This window comes from Thermobia domestica, chromosome 2 (assembly GCF_964235325.1).
Source record: "Thermobia domestica chromosome 2, izTheDome1.hap1.1, whole genome shotgun sequence".
In the NCBI taxonomy this organism is placed as follows: Eukaryota; Metazoa; Arthropoda; class Insecta; order Zygentoma; family Lepismatidae; genus Thermobia; species Thermobia domestica.
Window position 1 is genome coordinate 318,476,423 of NC_137455.1, and position 21,554 is coordinate 318,497,976.

A 21,554-nucleotide genomic window follows, 5' to 3' on the forward strand; every position below is an offset into this window, starting at 1 on the left:
ACAGCTACCAGAAAGTAAACGAAGGAAAGCCGAAGCTTTGAATGTAATTACAGTGAAATGCACCGAAATATCAAATACATCTACGACTGAGACACAAATTCAAAAGAGAATCTTTAATATTCGAGCGAGAATAAAAGAAAAATAAAAAAGAAGAAAACAATTTAAAAAAAAACGGGAAAGAAGAAAGTAATACTAAAACCATGGGAATGAACCTATTTGAGCTGATGGATGTTGATTGGAATCCAGCAATATCAAGATTAACACGACAAGCGCATATCACGTGTTATCCAAGGTCTTTGTAGATTGTTTGGCTTTAAGAACGAAATCAGACACTTGGCTCCTTTGTTTTCTTTTTTAAAAAGTCCAGCCACCCACGTCATAAATCACGTCCATCTGATTGCGTTTTCCACACCATACGTGTCCCCTTTCGCCTTGACATAAACTAAATACATTCTCATGTATACACCCTTATACACCCTTTCTATCAACGTTGAGTTGAGTTGATTATTAGTTTAACGTCCTTTTCAGTAGCGTGCCTATATGAGACAGAACCCACTGATTAACGTGGAATCCAAACCACATGAGCTCCTGCCGGGAATCGAACGCGGGTCTCCTATGCCAAAGGCATGTACGCTAACCGCTTAGCCACGAAATAGCTCTTCCTATTAACGTATTACTCTTCAAAATACTAGGTTTCTTTAATGCCACTTGTGTATAGTCAAGTGCTCCGATAGCACCCGGAAATGTATATTGTTCTTGCCACTCTGCCTTTCCTGTTTGTATATTACGCACACTTCCGGAAACAATCCATTTTCAGGTAGTCATAGACAGTACTTTGAGCCATACCAGAATCCCCTGACATTCCGACCTGGAATCCCGGATCACTCACGTAACGCAAGAAAACCCAGGGCACCGATTTCTCTGTAAATTTGGGGGGGAGGGCATTCAGATGCAGAAGGTATATATATCAGGATTTTAAGACAAATTGCACTCTAATTATGTCAAATATTGTATATTCATAAATACAATAGGGAGCCCACATGAGTTTTGGGGAGCCCGGGCCCCCTCAGGATCGGCGCCCTTGAAGAAAACCCGCATCTTTTCATCATTACGTAGTCCATCACCCCGAATTTCGGTTGATTCTCCTTTAAAAATGTTGTGCTAATCACTACATTTTCTTTCATAAACTTATAATGCTTTTTGTAATCTCCATTTCCAACATTTCTATGCAGTTTATAAGTTTTTCTACGTAGTAAAACAATCATACACTCTGCCATATTTCGCACGGAGTCACCTATTTAGCTTGCTCCACAAATTTGGAGAAGTTACTAGCATCACAGAGGAGTCTTTGATTTTTATTGATATCAAACGCGGAGTAGTTACTCGGCTCGAGAATAGAGGTGTGGTTACTTCAAAAGGGCGGGGCTTCTCCGAGGTCAGCCGAGGCGACTAGTGCTCAGTTCTCTTTTTATTGATACCAATGCGAGTAACTACTTTAAAATTGGGCGTAATGAGTAACTTCTCCGTTTTATTGATATCACCCATATGATGCTGATATACTTGGCAAATGTTGTATTCAACTTGGGATATTCCGCAACACACACACACACACACACACATAAACAAAGCGAAAGAGAGAGAGAGAGAGAGAGAGAGAGATGAATATACAAAAGCATATTCAACGTATTCGAATGAGACTCTAAGTAACGACATTCCGTTCTAAAGAGAATTTGTGTTTCTTCCCGTGACGTTAAGGGGATCGGGAAAAGTTATGTGTCTTGAAGCAGGATACGACTTTGGATACTCTGTTTATACACTTTCTATATCCGTAGGAATATATTGTATTTCACGAATGTAAATGACATGCTGTAATGAGAATATTGATATCATTCATGAGAATATTTGTCATACATCTGTATGACAAATAGATGCAAATAAATACACTACATAACTTATTTATTGCTATTAAATGATTTTCCTAACTTGTATTTACATCCTCATATATAATACCGACCTACTGTGAAAATTATCTCAGATGTTATATTTTAAACATAATAATTACTATGTTCTGCAATGATTATGTTATATATACACAACTTATGTATTCTAATGTAATTATTTTATATAATTTTTCATGCATTGCGGAAAATATAATTTTAAAAAAAGGATTAGCCTAGACGGGATTCGAACCCTCAACCTTATGATTTGAAACCCGACAGCTTACCAATGAGCTAACACAACCTTCTAGCGATGTATAACGGATCTCAAGATAATTATGACATTCATATCCATTACAAACGCTGTTTCTGTTCTACTTTGACTTTTATTTTAGTACTCAGGCGATAATTATGTTCTATTTCTTAACTTTGAGCATTCTTTTACATATGGAAAGATTCGTTAACGTATTTAAATGTTCCATTACGTATGGACAGCTAAATGACAAACAAGCATGTGCTGAGATTGAAAAAAAAGGTTTCGAAATATTGTATCATTAAGTATTTCAATCAATGTTGCTTTTTTAAACACTTGGTAACAAGTCTTATTATATTTAAAAGAAGAAAAACACATCTGCAAACTTTTTCCCGATTGCAAAGGCTGGCTTGGAGGTTCGAACCTGGCTTACTTTATCCCGAAGATACCCGAAGCTGGACTTAGAAAATTTTTGCCTCAAAACACCAATAAAGAATGCGCTCAACCTTTTTGAGACAAGGTGTACATGGTGTACAGAGGAAATGTAGCAAAATAAACTGTTACCTAATAGTTCTCTTTTGTAGCTGGCTAAAGTACGCTGTCATATTCTATGCATACGTAAGTAATTTTCCAAATTCAGAAGCAGTATATTCTGTACAGATCCCTGGTGTACTTCTGTAATCGATCTTAATTGAAAGCGGGATAATAAAATAGATCTGAGCGAACGCTCATACATTGTGTTCGGACTACCGAACACATCGTATTAAGTCTGGGCATAATTTGGAACACAGGTAAATAGTATATTCAAGTTTCATAATCTATAGAACTAAACAGCATAAAGAACAGCAAGTGCATTAAAAGGAGTTCATAATATTGACATTCACACAAAATTTAGTTATATTACTGCCATGGCAATTAGTCATTCAATGGGTACGCACTAGGATTATGTGCGTAGTGATGAGTTTAATAGTAAATAAAATGTCATATTTCGTACCTGTCTTCTGTCTGAAGGTACTACAAATTATTCTATACTTACCCGTATGTGATCAATCCCCAGTTTTCCATGGCACCACCCTTGCTTGGAAGAGCTACGGAATCCAGTTTTGGAAGAGCGAAAGGAATTCCTGTATATTCGGTTAAATAGTCTATGATTTGCGGACCAACTTCTACTGCGTACCAAGTATCGTTAATGAGCGCTCTTTGTGCATAAATGGTATAATTTGAGCTGCTCGAGGCTGTGGCAAAATCAGATACTAGGAACACTACCAGGTATGAAGACATATATACAGATTCATCAAAAGTGTCCAAATAATATCCAGGAATATCAGATCTGAAAAAAAGAATAATATCAGCTCTTAAATTGCAGCACATTAGTAAGCAAAATAACAGTAATTTATTATTACGTACTATAGATTAAACTTCTAACATTTGTTTCTTGTAGTGTGCATAGACAAATGGTTAACATCTTCGCTTCGAACTAGGGAGGTATCGTTTCCGGATCCACTTGCTGGTCTACGCATAAGCCGAATACCACAACGGTCCTTTCTCATGGTTGTCGCATGGCATTAAGTAAGGTCTTAAAAAATTTTAAAGCTAACAGAATATTCTTCTTTCTGTTCTAGAAAAGAGGAGTGCTTTTGCTAAGGACTTACTTGCATATATAAATTTTGTTATATATATATACATATATATATATATATATATATATATATATATATATATATATATATATATATATATATATATATATATATATATATATATATATATATACCACCTTAGATATCTTTGGTCAAGAAGGTGGTTTTCGTAATTATTGCATCCAAAGAGTGGATATTATTTTCTACTGAGTGTCAATACCAAAATGATACATGATTTTCATATGTGTAACTGTAGTAATTGCTATTTTCAATATAATATGAAGTAGATAATAAAAATTATTATGAGACCAAGAAGTGCAAGAATTAGGGGAGAGAAGTTGGGAAAGAGCACTCTCACTGTAGCTTTAACAATTCGTTGTGAAAATAAAACTTCGAGTATACAATAACATAAGAACATTATAGATATTATCTGCAATGAAGCAAGTTAAAGTACTTAAAAGATGTTATATCATTGGATATTTTATTACTTTTCACCTCTGAAAAAATAACCAGCTATGGTTCAACTAGGGATGTACACAATTGTTTCTATTGGAAGTATAGACAAGATAAGTCAAATACCTTATCATGCTCATCGGAGGATTAATTGGATTTTATTAGGCAAACAGTAGATCACAAATTCCACATGTATCTAACAAATATAAACCCTTTTTAACCTTAAATTGCACCTGATATATCTAATCCAACTTATTACCAATGTTGTCTGAGTCGATAATTTAGTGAGCAATATGGAAATATAATTATGCTGCGAGAATAATGCCACTATTGGAAACAGTAACAGCTGACCGAGACCTACTTCATATTACTCTGATACAACATGAAACAAAGTTTTATTATTTCATGAGCCTCCAAATTACCACAAGAAGGAAAGAAAGTAAGAACAGCTATAACATTTTGTTGGTTTGGTCAAACCAAAACTATCTGATATTGCTTTTTTCTTTATATCCTTTAATTTCTTTTTTGTGGTAGTTTGGAGGCTCATGAAATAATAAAACTTCACACGCACAGAATATGACTTATTCATGTCCTGTATATAGAAGACAAGTAGGATAAGAAAACGTGATGTATTTAATGGGAAGAAAGAGATGCATATAAAATAATTATACATTTGGTTACGATAGATCATCAATGTATTCATTATTTCATCAAGGAATGTGAAGCATTTTTAACCCTGTAGGATACTTTGTGCAGTTGCGTATCTTCGACAGAGCTAAACTTCGCCTTACATCAGTACTAATAGTGCATTTTGTCAGCATGCATTACATGGAAACAAATTTAAGTGCTGACAAAGTAGAGAGTATTGCCAAAAATATGAACAAAGTAATTATCAGTTATGAATTTTCAATTTTAATAATTTACTGCGTTTGTACTTTTAACTATTGACGTTTTTGTTAAAATGAAACTAAGGCGTGCATATCAATCTCATTTGTAATCAATTTGTAATCTACATATATTATGACAGTGCGAATGGTATATCCATTGCCTGTAAGAAACTTCCAAACAACGGCGTTCTTCTGCTAGATACACAAGCAACTACACTCAGTGGTACCTACCATATAAAATTTGGAATGATGTCTAACTAGCCCATGGATTCTAGCACACCTTGATGAATTAATTAATTATCCTAATAAATCAACATAGCTTATGTGGATTTCTCAGATATCACTATATCTGTTTCTAGTATAGATATTGGGACTGTAGATATTGCTTGCTTTCAATGAAGCTAATGCCTTTGTTTTCACGTGTTCTCTTCTCATCAAAAATTCTTTCAAACTTCAATCTATTAAAATGAATAGCAAGTGTTATGAAGTGCATGTTTTGTTTTTGCTATGGCAAAATAGATAAATGTATTCAGATACATACATCTCTATAGCTCTCGAGTCATTATCAACATTAAATGTTATAAATCTGTCATTTTATGTTATCTGTAAAACGAAAATGTTTCTAGAAGTTTCTACATAATATTTTAATTTCGATTCAAACAAAAAAACTCGCATTTATTGCAATATTTTTGATGTAATATAATGCAGTAATCGTTGTGTTAATTTTTCGTGTTTGTAGGTATTCTCGGGGTTCTTCTGTTTAACCCTATGTTCTCATTCTACCACTTATTTTGATATCATACATTGTCATTACTCATCCGCATATAAAACCGCATATGATATATGCGTGGGACATTGAACTAGAAATTTTATGTAATTTATTTTGGGTTAATCTTGGTCATACGTTCAGAAAAAATCATTAGTTTTCCTAGTGTCAAACTGTAGAAACTGCACTATCTCTCTTTTTTCTTCTACCACAAAAACAAAGATATACTTTTTAATAAAAAATATTCTATTAAAACCAATCGTTCAAAATTCAACAAGTGGATTCTTTTCTTAATACCTTATTGGGCAAACCATGTTCAAATACCACAGTAACTATACGATTTCGTAGAAACAGATAAATTTATATGGTTCATAATATACACTTACTAGAAAATGTGAATAGTACAATTATTTTGTCCTCAAAAGAATCGGAACTAATGTTAATAAATATGGAAATTATGCGATTTTGCCGGCAACAATATCATGTAAATCGAGACGTTTTGAATATTATGAAATGTATCTCTCATCTCCAAACTGAAAATTCATTTAGTTCATAACATTAGACGATTACTATCAAAGTTATGTTTCCAGAGCATATTTCTGATGAGGTCTGCCCTCATAACAAAGTTCTTCTTGAAAACGTTAACAGTAAGCAGAAATAAGTTTATTCCTAAAAGCAGCTGGAAAACTTGAATTATTAAAAAAGAATCTTACTCATTACTTACATGGGCTGAGATTCTCCAACTTGTGGCATATTGGATACAGCAGAATAATCTTCAGGTCTTCCAAGAGAAATCCTGAATCTGGCTTTGTACCCTGGTTCATCGAAAGACGGAAAAGCTCTTCGGGCTCCTGTTGATTCGAATTGAGTTGCAGCTAACCATCTGTATTACAAAATAGAACAAATATCACATATTCATATATTTTATTACAACAGATCCACAAAAATTTTAGTAACAATGTTTGCAACTACAATAGGCAAAATCGAGTAAACGAAAGATATATATACAATGCTGATCTTAACGGTAGCTGTCCTATGTAACGAGATTTTCTACTTTTCTTCTAGAATATTTAATCAAGTCTTAAGTATTTATACAACACAAATTTTACTGTTACTACTGTTTGTTTTTACTTTGAATGGATTGCTCTTTAATCACTGTCATCTGCTTGATACTCATTAAAATACCGATAGCTCCACAAAATCATGCCAGTTATATCATGCCAAATTATATTTCCATATGCGTTATCACTAAAGAAATGGTTCCAATTACAGCACGAATATTTATTTTTTGTCTTATTGCTGTGAGGATTCCTTGCCATATTATCTCTGATCAATTTTAATGAGAACTGACAGGAATTATTTTTAATTCGATACGAAGTAAAGAACATATTAAATCAAACTTAAAAATTTATTTTTTGACGAAAAGTATCCTTAAATATTTTTTTTAAAGTTAATTGCGAATTCAGACCCTTATCTTTATCGAATTTCAATCCAAAGTGAAATGTGTATTGGGAACTTTAAATAACGAGGATACTAGGTATCATTTAAATTTACAAGTGTTAGGAACATTATCGTTGGGTGTGCTTTACTAAATTTTGATTTGATTTTGAGTTTAGCGTAACATTCAACAGCGAGGCTATATAAGACGTGTATCTAGAACTTAATGTGGGGTCCGAACCACAATAGTTGCCGGCAGAAAGCAAACCCGGATCTCCCATTCCGAAGGGGCGTACGTTAACGGCATAACAGTGAGGGAGCTCATTCTGTTTTAATGTGGTAAATTCTTGTAAAATTATCTCTTATTCTTGATCTATTGCTATTGAAGCAAGGAAGATGATAGAAAAGTCTCAAAAAACTGTAGGTAAGATTTAATCAAAAAGAATATTTTATTTTTAATATACTAATCTTCAGAACTTTCTGTCATACCATAAATTACGCTAACTTTTGAGATAGAAGAAACACAATTGTTAGCACGTCATATCTTATTAGGATATATTTCACGGGAGTTAAAGTATGTATATCGGGTGCTTTTGCAAGGGGCGTTAAGTTAAAAGAACTCCATTTTTGAGTGTTGTGTATCTACAAAGAACTTGCATATTCTCAAATATCTCAAGACATCTCTTCCAATTCAACCCCTCCCCCAAAGAAACTTTTTTTTTGACTAGGCATACTTTGCATAATCACCTGAGATATAATGTGTACTATATAGAATTATTGTATAAAAATAGTTCTTACTTTTCTGTTATATAGCATTCATTTATAGAAATTAAATTACTACTTCATGTATTACAGTATAACGAATCTATACGCATGAAAAGATCAGCAATAAGTATTAACATAAATTATAATTCTAGTTAAGACCTTCTTGATTTCACTTTTTTATCGTTCATTTTTCTAAAAGATATATATAAACTGTTAATCACTTTGATATGTAATTTTCCTACTTACAATATGACCATTTGCTATTCCTACTTTTCCAAATTGAATGCCCACAGGATTGCTATGAAGTTTACACTTCGCACGTTCAAATTACATACTGTTAAAAGCAAGCAACACTTCGGAGAAAATTGTTAAGTTCGAATACATATCTCAAGTGTTTACGCAATATTTTATACTGGGGACCAGCTCCTGGTGCCTGAAGACTCCTCTCGACCATTCCATCCTAACCTTCAACAGTTGGGATTACTAACTACATAGTCTATATATGATCACCTGAAGCCTAGAGGCATTCTTTCTCTGCTTCCGGCGAATATTAATGACTAGAATTATCTAAATTTGTTAGAGAATATAAAGCTTCAAATCTCTCAATTCAAATATATACTCAACTATAAATAAATTATAATAGCACTTATACTAGCAAGCGTGATTCCATTTGTATTTAAACCCTCTAAAATGTTCCTTCTTTCTTTTAATTAACTCAGTTATTGATATTACAATGCAACAACTGTAACATGTTTGGTCAACTAATTTTAGTTAAAATGACGTAATAGAAAGCCAGTTTGAGACATGCACTACTTTCCAAAATTAACTGCGAGCAGCGCAGTGGTGTATATTTGTTTAGGGCAAAAAAACATACTAGCATGCAGTTTTACATGTAAGAATATTTGAGACATTTTAAGTAGTTTTAGGTACCTGTAACAGCATGCCATTTCCCCATTTAAAAAGAAGAAAAAGAGAAAAATAAAATTCCCAGTCCATTTTTAGGACCTAATGAAGATAATATGTTGATATCAGTGGAGTATTTACGATTTTGTTTCGGGAAGGCTTTGCTAACTTTCTTCCTGGCAATGTGAAAATTCTTCAAGATATTTCATTTATTTTAAAACAGGAAAAAAGAATTTGGGGGGCTTAAGCAAGGATATCCCCTTAAATACGCCACTAGTTGATATAAATGAGTACGTCTAGTAAGTCTATTTACAATATTAATAGTAAACAAAGTGTGCCAATAGATTAACTGTATCGTTATATAATAGACTCTTTCATTACTATGTCTTTATTATAACCTTTTAAAGAAAGTATTCCTCATTTCATTACCGACAAGAAACAGTTCCTTGTCATATTAAATATTTATAATTTGTTAATATCATACTTTACCTTACTTCTCCATTGCTGGTTGTGTAATAATCTCTGTAGAAACCATTGTTGTCATTATGAATCAAAGTTGCAGTGAAATTCAAACTCAGTTCATATTGTTGTCCTGCCTGAAGAGTCTCTTCCAACTGAACTATGTAAAACTCCAAGTCCTCATTATATTCGTGGCCAGTGATTGTAATCTCTGATCCAGATGACAGATCAACCACTTGTACAGTTTCTTCATCTATTGTTATGTAATTAATATGTAATGTTATATTGTTAGTCTCTTGTGTTACATTAACAACAATACTCTCAGAACCCAGAATAGTGAAGTTCCTATCCTCGAAAAAGGGTATCAAGGTAATGGTATAAAGATCAGGAATTACGTAGCCAGACAGACGGATGTTAGAGCCGTCTTTTGGATCGGGAGGGAATGGTCCCAATCGCACAGGTGCTGGAATTCCTTGTACATGATGTCCTATTCCAATTGCCACGAACAATATTACAAAGGCTGATTGTATTCTGGATATAGCCATGATTCGCTTTCACTCACACACCTGAAAGAAGTAAAGAAATTAATGGATTTAATAATGTTTCAGCCTCCATAGCGTGTGGGAAAAAGTCATCGCGTATACATTTAAATAAAAATATATATACATATGATCTTTAAGTCCGTGCTAACATACAAAAAAAGTAGAAGTAGGTGTTGCCACCTTAATGAAACAAAATGTAGGAATACTTCATGCAGGTAATAGGTTAGAGGATAGGTAGATGAGAATAAAAGTACCAGAAATCATTTTTCGGTAATCGAAAATAAAATAAGATTCCCTAGTGGAAAGTGGATCATATTTAGGACATGAATATTTCCATTGATCATTTTTATTTCGCTATAAAACACTTTAGAGCTAGCTGATTACGGAAAACACTCCCTGTCACTCATGTGTTAATTCTAACTGGTAGAACTTAGCGACTGAATATCGATCTGTTACTCCTGTGCTTAAAACAATAACCACCATATATGTACGTCTTTTCTCAGTTCATGGGAAACTATCTGCTCAGTAGGAAAATGGCTTAGCAACTTACAATGCACTATTTCAAATGTCTAGAATGCTGCTAATAGAATGAAGAATATAAAAGTGACAGAACTTAAAGATTATTTGGAAAATAAATTATTCGTCTATTTGATTATAATAAATTTTATGTTAATACGTATATTGAATATCTTAGGAGAAGATTTTAGTTTTCTAATTTGCAAGAATATACATAAAAAAATCTATATTACTGATGTATTACTTAGTAATAAAGTCTATGCCTTGAATTTACTAAACCACTTAAATATGTAACTAATGTTCCTTTCCTTATCAGTACAACACAATGAGTGTCTATGAATATACGTTCCCAGTTGGGTTGTGCTGCTCTTTTAAAAGTTGTAACATATGCTATATGTATAAGCACACGAATAGAGTTGAGATTTCAATTTTATTTAATACTTTTACGTAAATAGACAATATTTGAGCCTTAATCACAAAGGTAACCCAGAACGTTCCATCGTTATTTCAAAAAACACTTCGAACATCGACATGTCACCTAAGACGTACCTGGAAGATCAAAAATAGTCTCCATCAGCATCGACGACCTCGACCAACGTTCTAGAAGACTATGGATTCCATCGCAGTAGAACTTGGTGGGTTGTAAAACGAAGAAGGTATCAAGTGCATTTAGGGCCTCTACGGGGATTTGAACTGCCCTCCTCTGAGGTCATTGTCCAGGGAATAGAAAAGGTGATAGTAGGACGGTGCAATGTCCGAGGAGTGTGGTGGATGCAATAGTATTTCCCATTCAAGGCATAGGACAGTGTCCCGGGTCATCATAGCCACATGGGTTTTACAGTTGTGCTGTTGCAGTAGGACCCCTTTGAGATTCAGAAATGTGTTTTTCAGAGTTTTGTGTTTTTCTTGAACACGGCTCAACTGCTGACAGTTGCATTGGCGCTCTGACCAGCTGATAGCAGTTCCCGTATAGGAGCAGTCCACTAAAAACACAGGAGGCTTTTCTTCCGGTGCAGTGCTGGTTTCGACTGTATTAGAACCGGTTCATGGGAAGCTAACCAATCATAAAGGAGCCGTGAAGCTTCATACAGAATCCAGTTTTCATCACATGTCAACACCCTGTCCAGAAAAGTCTCCTTCCTCAGACGAGACAGAAAAGAAACACAGATGTCTGCTCGCGTTTTCTTCTGGTCCGGAATCAAATCATGTGGGACTCATAGACCCAACTTATAGTAGAGATGCAAAAAAGCCGGCTTTTTTGAATCGATGGTTTTTTTCACATAAAAAGCCGGCTTTTTTGGGAAAAAAACGAGAATTTTGGAAATTTTGGCTTTTTTCAACTTCATGATTTTTCTATCTAAATAGCTTTCTTATAGTATATTCTATAGTTAGATAAAAATTCCATGACCTGAATGTGATATTTCGCTCTGAAATTCACCATCAAGATGGATGGAGCACATGTTTTACGAATTAAAGCTAACATGAAGAATGTAGTATTTGAGGGTAATTTTAGAGGCTATTTAACTTTATTTTAACTTTTGAGTTATCGAAATCTTTTTTCTTCTCTAGTTTGTCATCCGTGTTTCATTTCTAAGAGCTTTTAGTACTCTAGCTTCTAGCGCAAAAGTTAAACTTGCCCGTTTTTCTATTTATCCGTCAAAGCGTACGTTTTTCAATATATCCGTCAAACCGTACTTCCACATTTCTGTTATACTGTAGCTGTGAAGTGATTTAGCAATAATTTTCCGGACACAACCTTGAATACCAATTTATACAAATAATCAGTAGCGGATTTAGAAAAGTACTTTAGGAGGGGTTTTTCTGATTGTTTCGTTTCCTAAGAAGTCCTACTTTTATTTGGGAAGTGCTTGAAGTTTATGAGTACAGGCATAACTAATATTTCGTTTCGTTTATATGTTTAGCAATAATCTTCCGGATACAACTTTAAAAATCATTTTATACTGAGAATCAGTGGCGGATTTAGAAAAGTATTTTGGGAAGGGTTTCTTACTAATGTTTAGTTTTTTTAAACATTCGTAATTTTTATTTGACGGGAGCTTAAAGTTTATGAGTAAAGGCATAAATAATAGATATTTCGTTTGTTGCAGACATTCCGTAACTTTGGGGAACGGGCTTCAGTCCGAAAGACCGCTCCCCTAACCTTCGCAAAACCGTCACTGCTGGTAATTAGTAATAATAACGATTTAAAAACAATAAAAAAGGAAGTCGCCCAACTCACAGTACACGCACTATTTCTACATTCACAGATGGAATGAAGAAAAGTTTTGTCAGAATGGTCGAATGCTGGTTGAATCCCGGACTTCCCGATAGAAGCGCTAAAGCTAATCACTCAGTCATGTTTGTTGTGCAGTTATATTTAGCTTAACTTAAATATATTCCGTAGTCTTTTTTTTTTTTTTGGGGGGGGGGGAATTCCGTAATGATATGTTGAATCCCTCTTGTTAAAAATTCAGAAAACTTGAGGATTGGGTAAACTGTGATGGTGGTTCTATAAAACTTAACTGTAGAATTTCAAGAATATACAGAACCAAAAGCTCTAGATGTGCAGCTTTTAAGTGTATCATATAAATCTAAGTATTTCTCTTATGTTTTATTTTAATTTTATTTTGTTTCAAAAAGAGGGTACCGTCAAATGGGGTGAATAGAAACACATTTTTGGCTATATGAGAATATAAGTCTGGTAATGTTAAAGATTTCGCGTATCAGATTATTTCAAAAGAAAGGTCTTAATATGCTAATGAATTTCAGTAAACGTCATATTAATTTATCAACTCCACTTTTCTTCACCTTGATTTTTCTTAATGTTTCTATTCACCCCTACCCATGGGGTGAATAGAAACAATTACTTTATTTTCATTGTTGTTTCTTTTATACTATTGGAAAGGTAAAAAAGAAACAGCGTATTTGTTGAAACGAACGATTTATTTGATACCTGCAAGATATTAGTTCAATAAGACCAGTATTACATAAGTTACAAACTTATAAAACAATACAATGCACAATATAGGTATAAACGACCATATAGTTTTGATGATATTTGAATAAGATTTAAACCACTGAAATCATCAGGGAAACTTATCATGAGTTGAGTTGATTGTGAGGTTTACGTCCCGTTCAGCAGCGAGGCTATATGAGACGTGGACCTACTGATTAACGTAGAATCAGAACTACATGAGCTCCCGCCGGGAATCGAACCCGGGTCTCCCACGCCAAAGGCGCGTACGCTAACCGCTTAGCCACGAAGGGGCCCGAAAGTTATCATATACTTAAAGCGTGCTGACGAACTCCTAATAAAACCCAACAGTTTCGTTCTGAAAATTTCATTGTTTATGTGCTCTCTTATAAAACACTCCCACATATGCATCATGTTCCCATTTTTGCACTTGGGTGCTGAATAGTCATCGAGTTTTAGCTTCTCATTTTACCACAGCAAAATCACCAGCTTTAGAAAACCATCATCTAGTTCGTGATCGTCTGGAATGTTGTCTTCTGGAGTGTTGTCTTTCTCCTCTTCCGACAATACAAAGGTACGTTGAGTTTCGTTGTGATTTGATGAAAATGTATCATTTTCAGAAAACAAACCAAAGTCTTACCAGAAACATCTATTCGTACTCTCTTCTTCCCTTATTTAATTTTTTCATCTTCTCTCATGCTCCTGAGAAGATCCATAAGGGAACGGTTTACAGTCTGAGATGACTTTTGCTGTTCTGTTTCTTCTCGTTCATTGCCTTTTTTTGGCAACATCCTCAGTATTTGGTCTCGACAAAGGGGAAAAATTCCACACTTTTCAAATCCAGCCCTGATATTTTCCTTCTTCAGTTTCACTTTTTTTTTTTTTTTTTTTTTTCAGAAGACTTGGAAATTTGTTCTTAGAGATGGTTGATACATTCCTATCAGGTCCTTTTTTCTGCTCCTCAAGAATTTTCCACTCCTTGAGGAATTTCAAGAATTTCCCAAGAAGTGTTTCTATTCATCCCACTAATTAAAAATCATAACAATAACCTAGTAAAGTTAAATTTTGATTAAAAATAATTTACAAAAGGAAAACTTTTACTATGAACGTCAGTAAATGAAACAACAAACTACAAAATAGGCATATGTTCAAATGCAACAAATATGAAAATGTCATACTTACCAAGAAAGTTTAAGGAGCGCTAAAATACCGTGTAAGATTTCAGTAACACATTAATGCTACTGCCGTCTACCTCAGTGTTCCCAACTCAGTAAAACATTTTGTCTCTGCCCTGGACACTTTAGCCGTATAAGACTATGTTAAGAAATTTCAGTTTTCTTGATTAATTTATCGTCCAGATAAATCCAAAACTAATCTGGGAGTTTTGTTTCTATTCACCCCCATGTTTCTATTCACCCCATTTGACGGTATGGAATATTTTGAAGTAAAAATACTACATACTATTTTGCTAGTTATTTGTGTATTCTTTAAAAAGAAGTGTTTACTTTTAGGGTTGGCTGATTTACACCAACTTTTTTTTTAATAACTGGTTTAAACCACAAAAATAAAAAGAATGAAAAATGCGAATCGTGTGAACTTCATGGTAACGTTTCCAGATATCAAACCACCTGCAATAGTTTTATTTCTCTTTCACCTTTTAATCAAGGTATCGCATGTTCAATTCTCAGTCGAACCACAATACTTTTTTCATGCGTAACCCAAGTAGCGGTTCGGATGTCAGTTTAAGCGAAAGTCTTCTCCTTGATAACCTCGGTATTTCGTAAGGATGTTAAGCCTAAATATACGAAACAAACCAAATTGTATATTTCTACATGCCTAAATGCGTGTTGTTTTATAAAGAAGCCAATATTGCTTAAATATATTGATAGAAATTGGCAAAATTTATCGATTGCCTACGTAGCTTCCAACATTAGCTTGGATTGGACTTTCAATGATATCTACGTACCGGTACTAAATTTGTAATTTAATACCTCAGTTTTAGCGTACTGATTATGGTACGTTGACCTTTAAATTTTACATGCAAAGCAATAACAGGATTTTCCCGTTATTGTCTTACATTTCAAGTAATGACGGGATTTTCCCAGTGGCTAGGGCGGGAGATTCTCAACTTAAGAAATTTACTGATCGCACTTCTTTAAGCTTATGGGAGTTCTTCCGGCATAATCCCGCTGTTGCATAATAACATCAAGGCGAAACAAACTTAGGCTATTTCTGTGAATATGTAATATAAATGCATAAAGCAAAAAATCTAAGTCAAAAAAGCCTGGTTTAAACCAAAAAAGCCTGGTTTAAACATCCCCCCAAAAACGTGTTTTTGGCATATTCAAAAACAACCACGGTTCTTGCCAACTCTGCTTACTTTTGTATATAGGAGGTTAAAAAATTCTTATTATATATTTGGTCTAGGAATTAATTCGTGCGGTTGGTACGCACACATTGAAGCTGTAGTACAAACACAAAATACATAAATACCTTAAGAAAAATATTGTCCATCGCTAGCCACCACTTTCGCCCATCTGTCAGGCAATGTACGGATTCCGTGGCGAAAGAAGTCCTCATCCTTGGAAGCGATCCAGTCAGAGACCCATGTTTCGATATCTTCTGAAGAAGTAAACCGCTGTCCAATCAAATCGTTGTTCATGCAATCGAACAAGTAGTAGTCCGAAGGAGCAACGTCTGGTGAATACGGCGGGTGGGGTAAAACTTCCCATCCGACATTTTCTAAATAGGTTTTGACCGGTTTTGCGACATGTGGGCGAGCGTTATCATATTGAACAATAAGTTTATCATGTCTGTTCCCCCATTCTGGTCGTGTTGTGGCCAGAGCTTGCTTCAAACGCATTAATTGTCGTCGATAACGTTCTCCATTCATAGTTTCACCCGGTTGCAGCAGCTCATAGTACACCACACCTTTCATATCCCACCATATGCACAGCATAACCTTTGCACAGTGAATATCTCGTTTTCGTTGTGATGGACCTGGTTCACCTGGTTTCACCCAGGCCTTTTTTCGTTTAGGGTTCTCGTAATGGATCCACTTCTCATCACCCGTAATAATTCGATGCAGAAACCCCTTTCTGCTCTGTCGTTGAAGCAGCAATTCGCAAATGGTTTTTCGTCTTTCAACGTCTCTGTCTTTCAATTCATGTGGAACCCAATGTGACATCTTTTGAATCATTCCCATGGCTTTCAAGCGATTGGAGACTGTTGTTTGATCAACACCTAATGCTGCTGCAAGTTGTTCCTGCGTTTGACACGAATCCTGCTCGAGCAATGCTGTCAATTCTTCGTCTTGAAATTTTTTTGGCTGTCCAGCTCGCTCTTGGTCTGCCAAGCCGAAATCACCACTTCTAAACCGTGCAAACCACTTCTGACACGTTCGCTCAGCTAGAGCATGGTCACCATACACTTCCACCAAAATACGATGACTTTCAGTCGCACTTTTCTGCATGTTAAAGTAATGCAGCAGGACACCCCGCAAAAACACTTTATCAGGCACAAATTGCGCCATGTTCACTTAACTACAAACTGGTGTTGTTGACGCTTTAATCCACTGCCGTATACTACGAACGATACGCGATGACAGGGGTTTGCAACACATGTGTGGATACACGGAACTGTGGAACGCTCCGTTCGTTGCGCCATCTCTTGTCCACCCGCACGAATTAATTCCTAGACCAAATACATTGGTTAATCCTGTGGAATTCATAATGTAAATATGTTGAAGAAAAATTGTTTGAAATATTTTTTCGAAATTCATAGTTTATTTTCGAGGTTTTATATTATTATCAGCATCAACCACTAATTAAATGATTTTTTGTGTTATAGAGAAGCGATACAAAGTCTGTTTTATCCATTTAAAGGAGTATTTTGAAAAAAGCCCAAAATTTCCGAAGCAAAAAAGCAAAGCAGAAAAAACCGAGTTTTTTTCCAAAAAAGCCGGTTTTTTTCCGAGCCCTTGCATCTCTAACTTATAGTGCTTCCAAGTTGATGGAAGTGCTGCAGAATGGTTTGCTGTGACGTAGCTCATTTTTATATTGTTTGAAACTTTGTATCTCCATAACTATGAAATATTTTTTCTGATATTTTTAGTATGCGGTACATTGAAAATTATTTTTACACGGTGATATTAAATTACTACTTTCGGTCAGAAAGAAAATATCCATTGACCAAAGGAAGGTGAGAAAATTCAAATGATATAAACTTTATATCGTGTTTAATAATAACTAAATAATTAGTGTATGCGTTTATGTTGGTCTGTTTGTCATCAGCTATTTGCTTAGAAAACAGTAACCTGGAAGCACCAAATTTTGTGCACTTAGATCTTTAGGAGATCTAATTGCCTATGCAGCTCTTCACTGGATCTTTGACCTGTGAGTCGGATTTGGGGCTTGAAGTGTATGTACGAAAACGAGAGGATGAATGAGGGGTATTAGTGATGGTAGATTGGAATTTTGTGTATCCTTTAACAAGGACTGTAATTATGGTTACAATAAGTATTGTATGATCATGAAAAAATACTATTTGTTCTATATGAGACGTGGACTTATTGCTTAACGGAGGATTCTAATCACATGACCTACTATCAAAAATTGAACCCAGGGTACTTTAACTATAGAGTCCCAACGGTCCACACCACAGTTTTAGAGGTCGCTGAGATAATTAGTAGCACTAACGACGTCGTTCAAGTACAATTTTAACCGCCCTTCGTCAAGGAAGGTAAACGAACAGTAACATGTCTAAAATAACCGATATTGTTATCAAATCCATAATATTCTTAATTGCTAAGCTGACTCGTGACTGTCCTGATGACTTTTAAGCCTAAGCTTAAGCAAGAAAAAATTACTTGCTCGGGAATTGACAGGGCAACACAGTTTATCGTTGCTTATTTATATCGTTGCTTAGTTTAACGCCCTACAATTATGCCCTTTTGGCTAAAGGAGATATATGATTAAGGCAAGTGAAAGATGATTGAGGAATTGGTGGGATGAGAATGTGAGAAAAATGAGAGTACCGAAACCCCACGGACAAGATATATGCTGTGGCATATGTCTACCACAAACTTACTTCGCCGGAGATCGAACCAGGGACTCCCATAGCAGAGGTAATCCTTTTACTATGGAGACACCATGGCCCCCAATTTCAGGTTTGAATAGACGGCTAAGGGACAAGATAGTAGTCATTCTTAGAACGCTAAATCAATTCCAGGTAACTACTTTCGGCTGTGCCTTTTTGTTTTGTCCGGCTAAGATTACTGGTGATCGTCACGTAGTTCTTGAGTTTTCCTTTTCTAGGACTGGCAAATAAAAATAGTAAATATGAAAATATGTTTTACTAAAACCGAACTTAGAAATAGAATGTGATAGAAAATATTGCAGAAAGGAAAGTATTATGTGTCCTTTATAGACAAAATTAAAAGTTTGGAAGGAAACTACCATTTTATAGCATTCTCTTTCGGCATGGGGTCAGATGGGGTCAGATCAATACCTTATCTATCCTTGTTAATTGGAAATTTGCCAGTTTTCAATGCAATCGTAAAATGGTAGGTAACTAACTTTATCAGATGAAGCACGATGTTTTATTAAGAAAGTTCTGAATACTGTTAGTTTTCAGTGTCTTTGTCTGAATTATATTGCACAAAGTATAATTGAATGGTTGGGTGCAAGAACTAGGATAGGCCCATTTTGTTTTAGATTCTCACATGTTCCTTTAGGGAAAAAATCACTCTACACTGTGTGTAAGAATCATGTTGATCCAATGATTTTGTTCAGTGTTATAATGTAAAAGGAAGTACCTACCTGCACTGTTCATTGTGAAGTTAGAGCAAGAAACAGGCAGCTTCGGAAACATTTCTTAAAGTGGACTTACCTAGTTCTTGCATCCAACTCTTCAACTGTCCATATATATTTTTTATTAGGATTACAAAAGCTTAAGAAAGAAGAGTGTTATATTAGTACGTACATCTTTTATTCTACCTTCCATGATAGTGGATTTTGAATTATTTTTCTTAAAACATATAATAAGAACGATTATCTAGACGAGTTCGTTAATGTAGTCAATCTTTTAACATCTTCAGGGTAACGGTGGCTTTAACCCGTAATTATCTTTATCTTATATTTCACACATAGAAATATGTGCGTTTGTTGGGATCACACTGGTCGAATTCTGTTTTATTTGTATTTTTGTAATGAATAGTTAGAGCGATTATCTCATCCGAGTACATTACTTGAATTAATTCGTTAACATGTATACAGGTAACGGCGACTTTAACGCTCACTATCCTTCTAACATACAGCTGTGTACGCTTCGCTTGATCCCATTTACTGTATTTAAACTAGTTTAGTATTTTTGTTTTCACCAAGTAGTCTTGATTGATCGAATTCTTTGAAGTGGCTACTATGATACTCATACAGTCGAACAAATCGCTTTACAACTGTAACAATATTTTAAAGACGTGCATAACGTGATTTAAATCCCTGGTTTAAGGTGCATACTATTTTTACATTGAGGACGGAATTGACATAGAAAATCTTTTAATTTTTCTAATGATAAACGGGATCAATTGGACCTTGGTATTTAATTAAAATCCATGAGAATAAGTCTGTCCTCTATTTTAAAATAAGCAATGTAGTAATGTGTTATAAATGTATTCTACTTCAGAATTAAATAAATTATATTTGGCATAACGCAATTAGTTTTAGTATTAAAAATAATACTCTTTTATGGCGAATTTAAGCCGTTAATACCATTTCGAGTTACTTTTTTTTAAGTTGGGAAACAAAAATGAAATCTTTAAGTTTGAAATTCCACGATTATGTCCCTAGGATAAGGGAGACAATGATAAAACTAACTGGATGATGATGAAGGTATTGATGGAATAGAAAAGTGGGAGGAAATGGGAGTACTCCGAGAAAACTCACTGTCACAATGTTGTGTATTACAAACTTACTTGATAAGGATCGAACTAGAGACACTATTCACCAGACGTAAGAGTTCTACCATTGAGAGCTGAAAAATAAATATGCTACGTGTTTGTCATCTTTTCTCACTAGTGTTATACCGTTTTCAAAATGTAACTTGCGGGGTCTACCTTCGATTATGTGTTAATTGTTTGATTTCATTCTCCAAATATCAATTCAGTCTTGTTTGTAGCAATCAAAAATCCAGTTAGCAATTATTTGTATATAGAGTGTCCATGAAACCCTACAAAACGTTCATCTTAGTGGGAGAAGAAGGTGGTCAGTTTATGTAAAGAATTATTTAATATATATTTTGAATATTAAGCATTAAGTAACCTGTACACAAGATGGTTTGTACTAGATTTTTACCTATAATCCAATGGAAGAACTGTTTGTACTTTACGATTTCAAATTAAATGTCAATTCGTCAAAATATAAGATTGTCACCTTTCTGGTTCATACATAGTCACACATTAAAAGTAATTATTAATAATTTTAATTAAATCCCAAGTTTCTACTACTGCTATTATCCACAATGACGATGCAAATTCTCAGAAGCAACTCACCTTCCTTTCTCCTGGACTAACTGATGGCAGTAGGCTAAAGAAAGCTTAGAGTTATTTTTATCCATCCTTTTATAATGGACAGATATCAAGAAAAATTAACAATTGCTGTTTCACTGATACAATAACTATGCTCATGAAGATATAATTATGTAACTTTTTTATCGGCTAGACAAGTTTTCCCCAATATACAGTCATTCTATGATATTCAGATGTGATGATACAGCAAAAATGATTCAATTATGGACATACAATGCCTTACTATCACTAACAAATCTCTGTTATCTTCAGACAAAACAACAGGTTAAGATGTGAAATGACCAATATTATTTTTCAATGCCACAAGATAGATAATAGTGTTTGCAGGAACAGATTCAGATTGCTTTCTTATTTTTATCTTGCCTTCTTTCTCTTCATTTATTTATTTTTTAATAATGGAATAGGTTTTAGAGGAAATTGAACATGTTATTGAACTTACA

General features: G+C 34.5%; 1 protein-coding gene across 1 annotated transcript in view; it reads right to left on the reverse strand.

The window, feature by feature from the left end:
• Window positions 1-21,184, reverse strand: part of LOC145678642 (aminopeptidase N-like) — a 53,116-nt gene extending 31,932 nt beyond the window's left edge. The window contains exons 1-4 of the mRNA XM_081749008.1: window positions 21,079-21,184; window positions 9,531-10,066; window positions 6,661-6,819; window positions 3,227-3,520 (exon numbers count right to left, since the gene is read on the reverse strand). Of these exons, the coding sequence (XP_081605134.1) occupies window positions 3,227-3,520; window positions 6,661-6,819; window positions 9,531-10,045 (968 nt within the window). The 5' untranslated portion in view covers window positions 10,046-10,066; window positions 21,079-21,184. The remainder of the gene's footprint in view (window positions 1-3,226; window positions 3,521-6,660; window positions 6,820-9,530; window positions 10,067-21,078) is intronic.
• Between the last annotated feature and the right edge of the window lie 370 nt (window positions 21,185-21,554).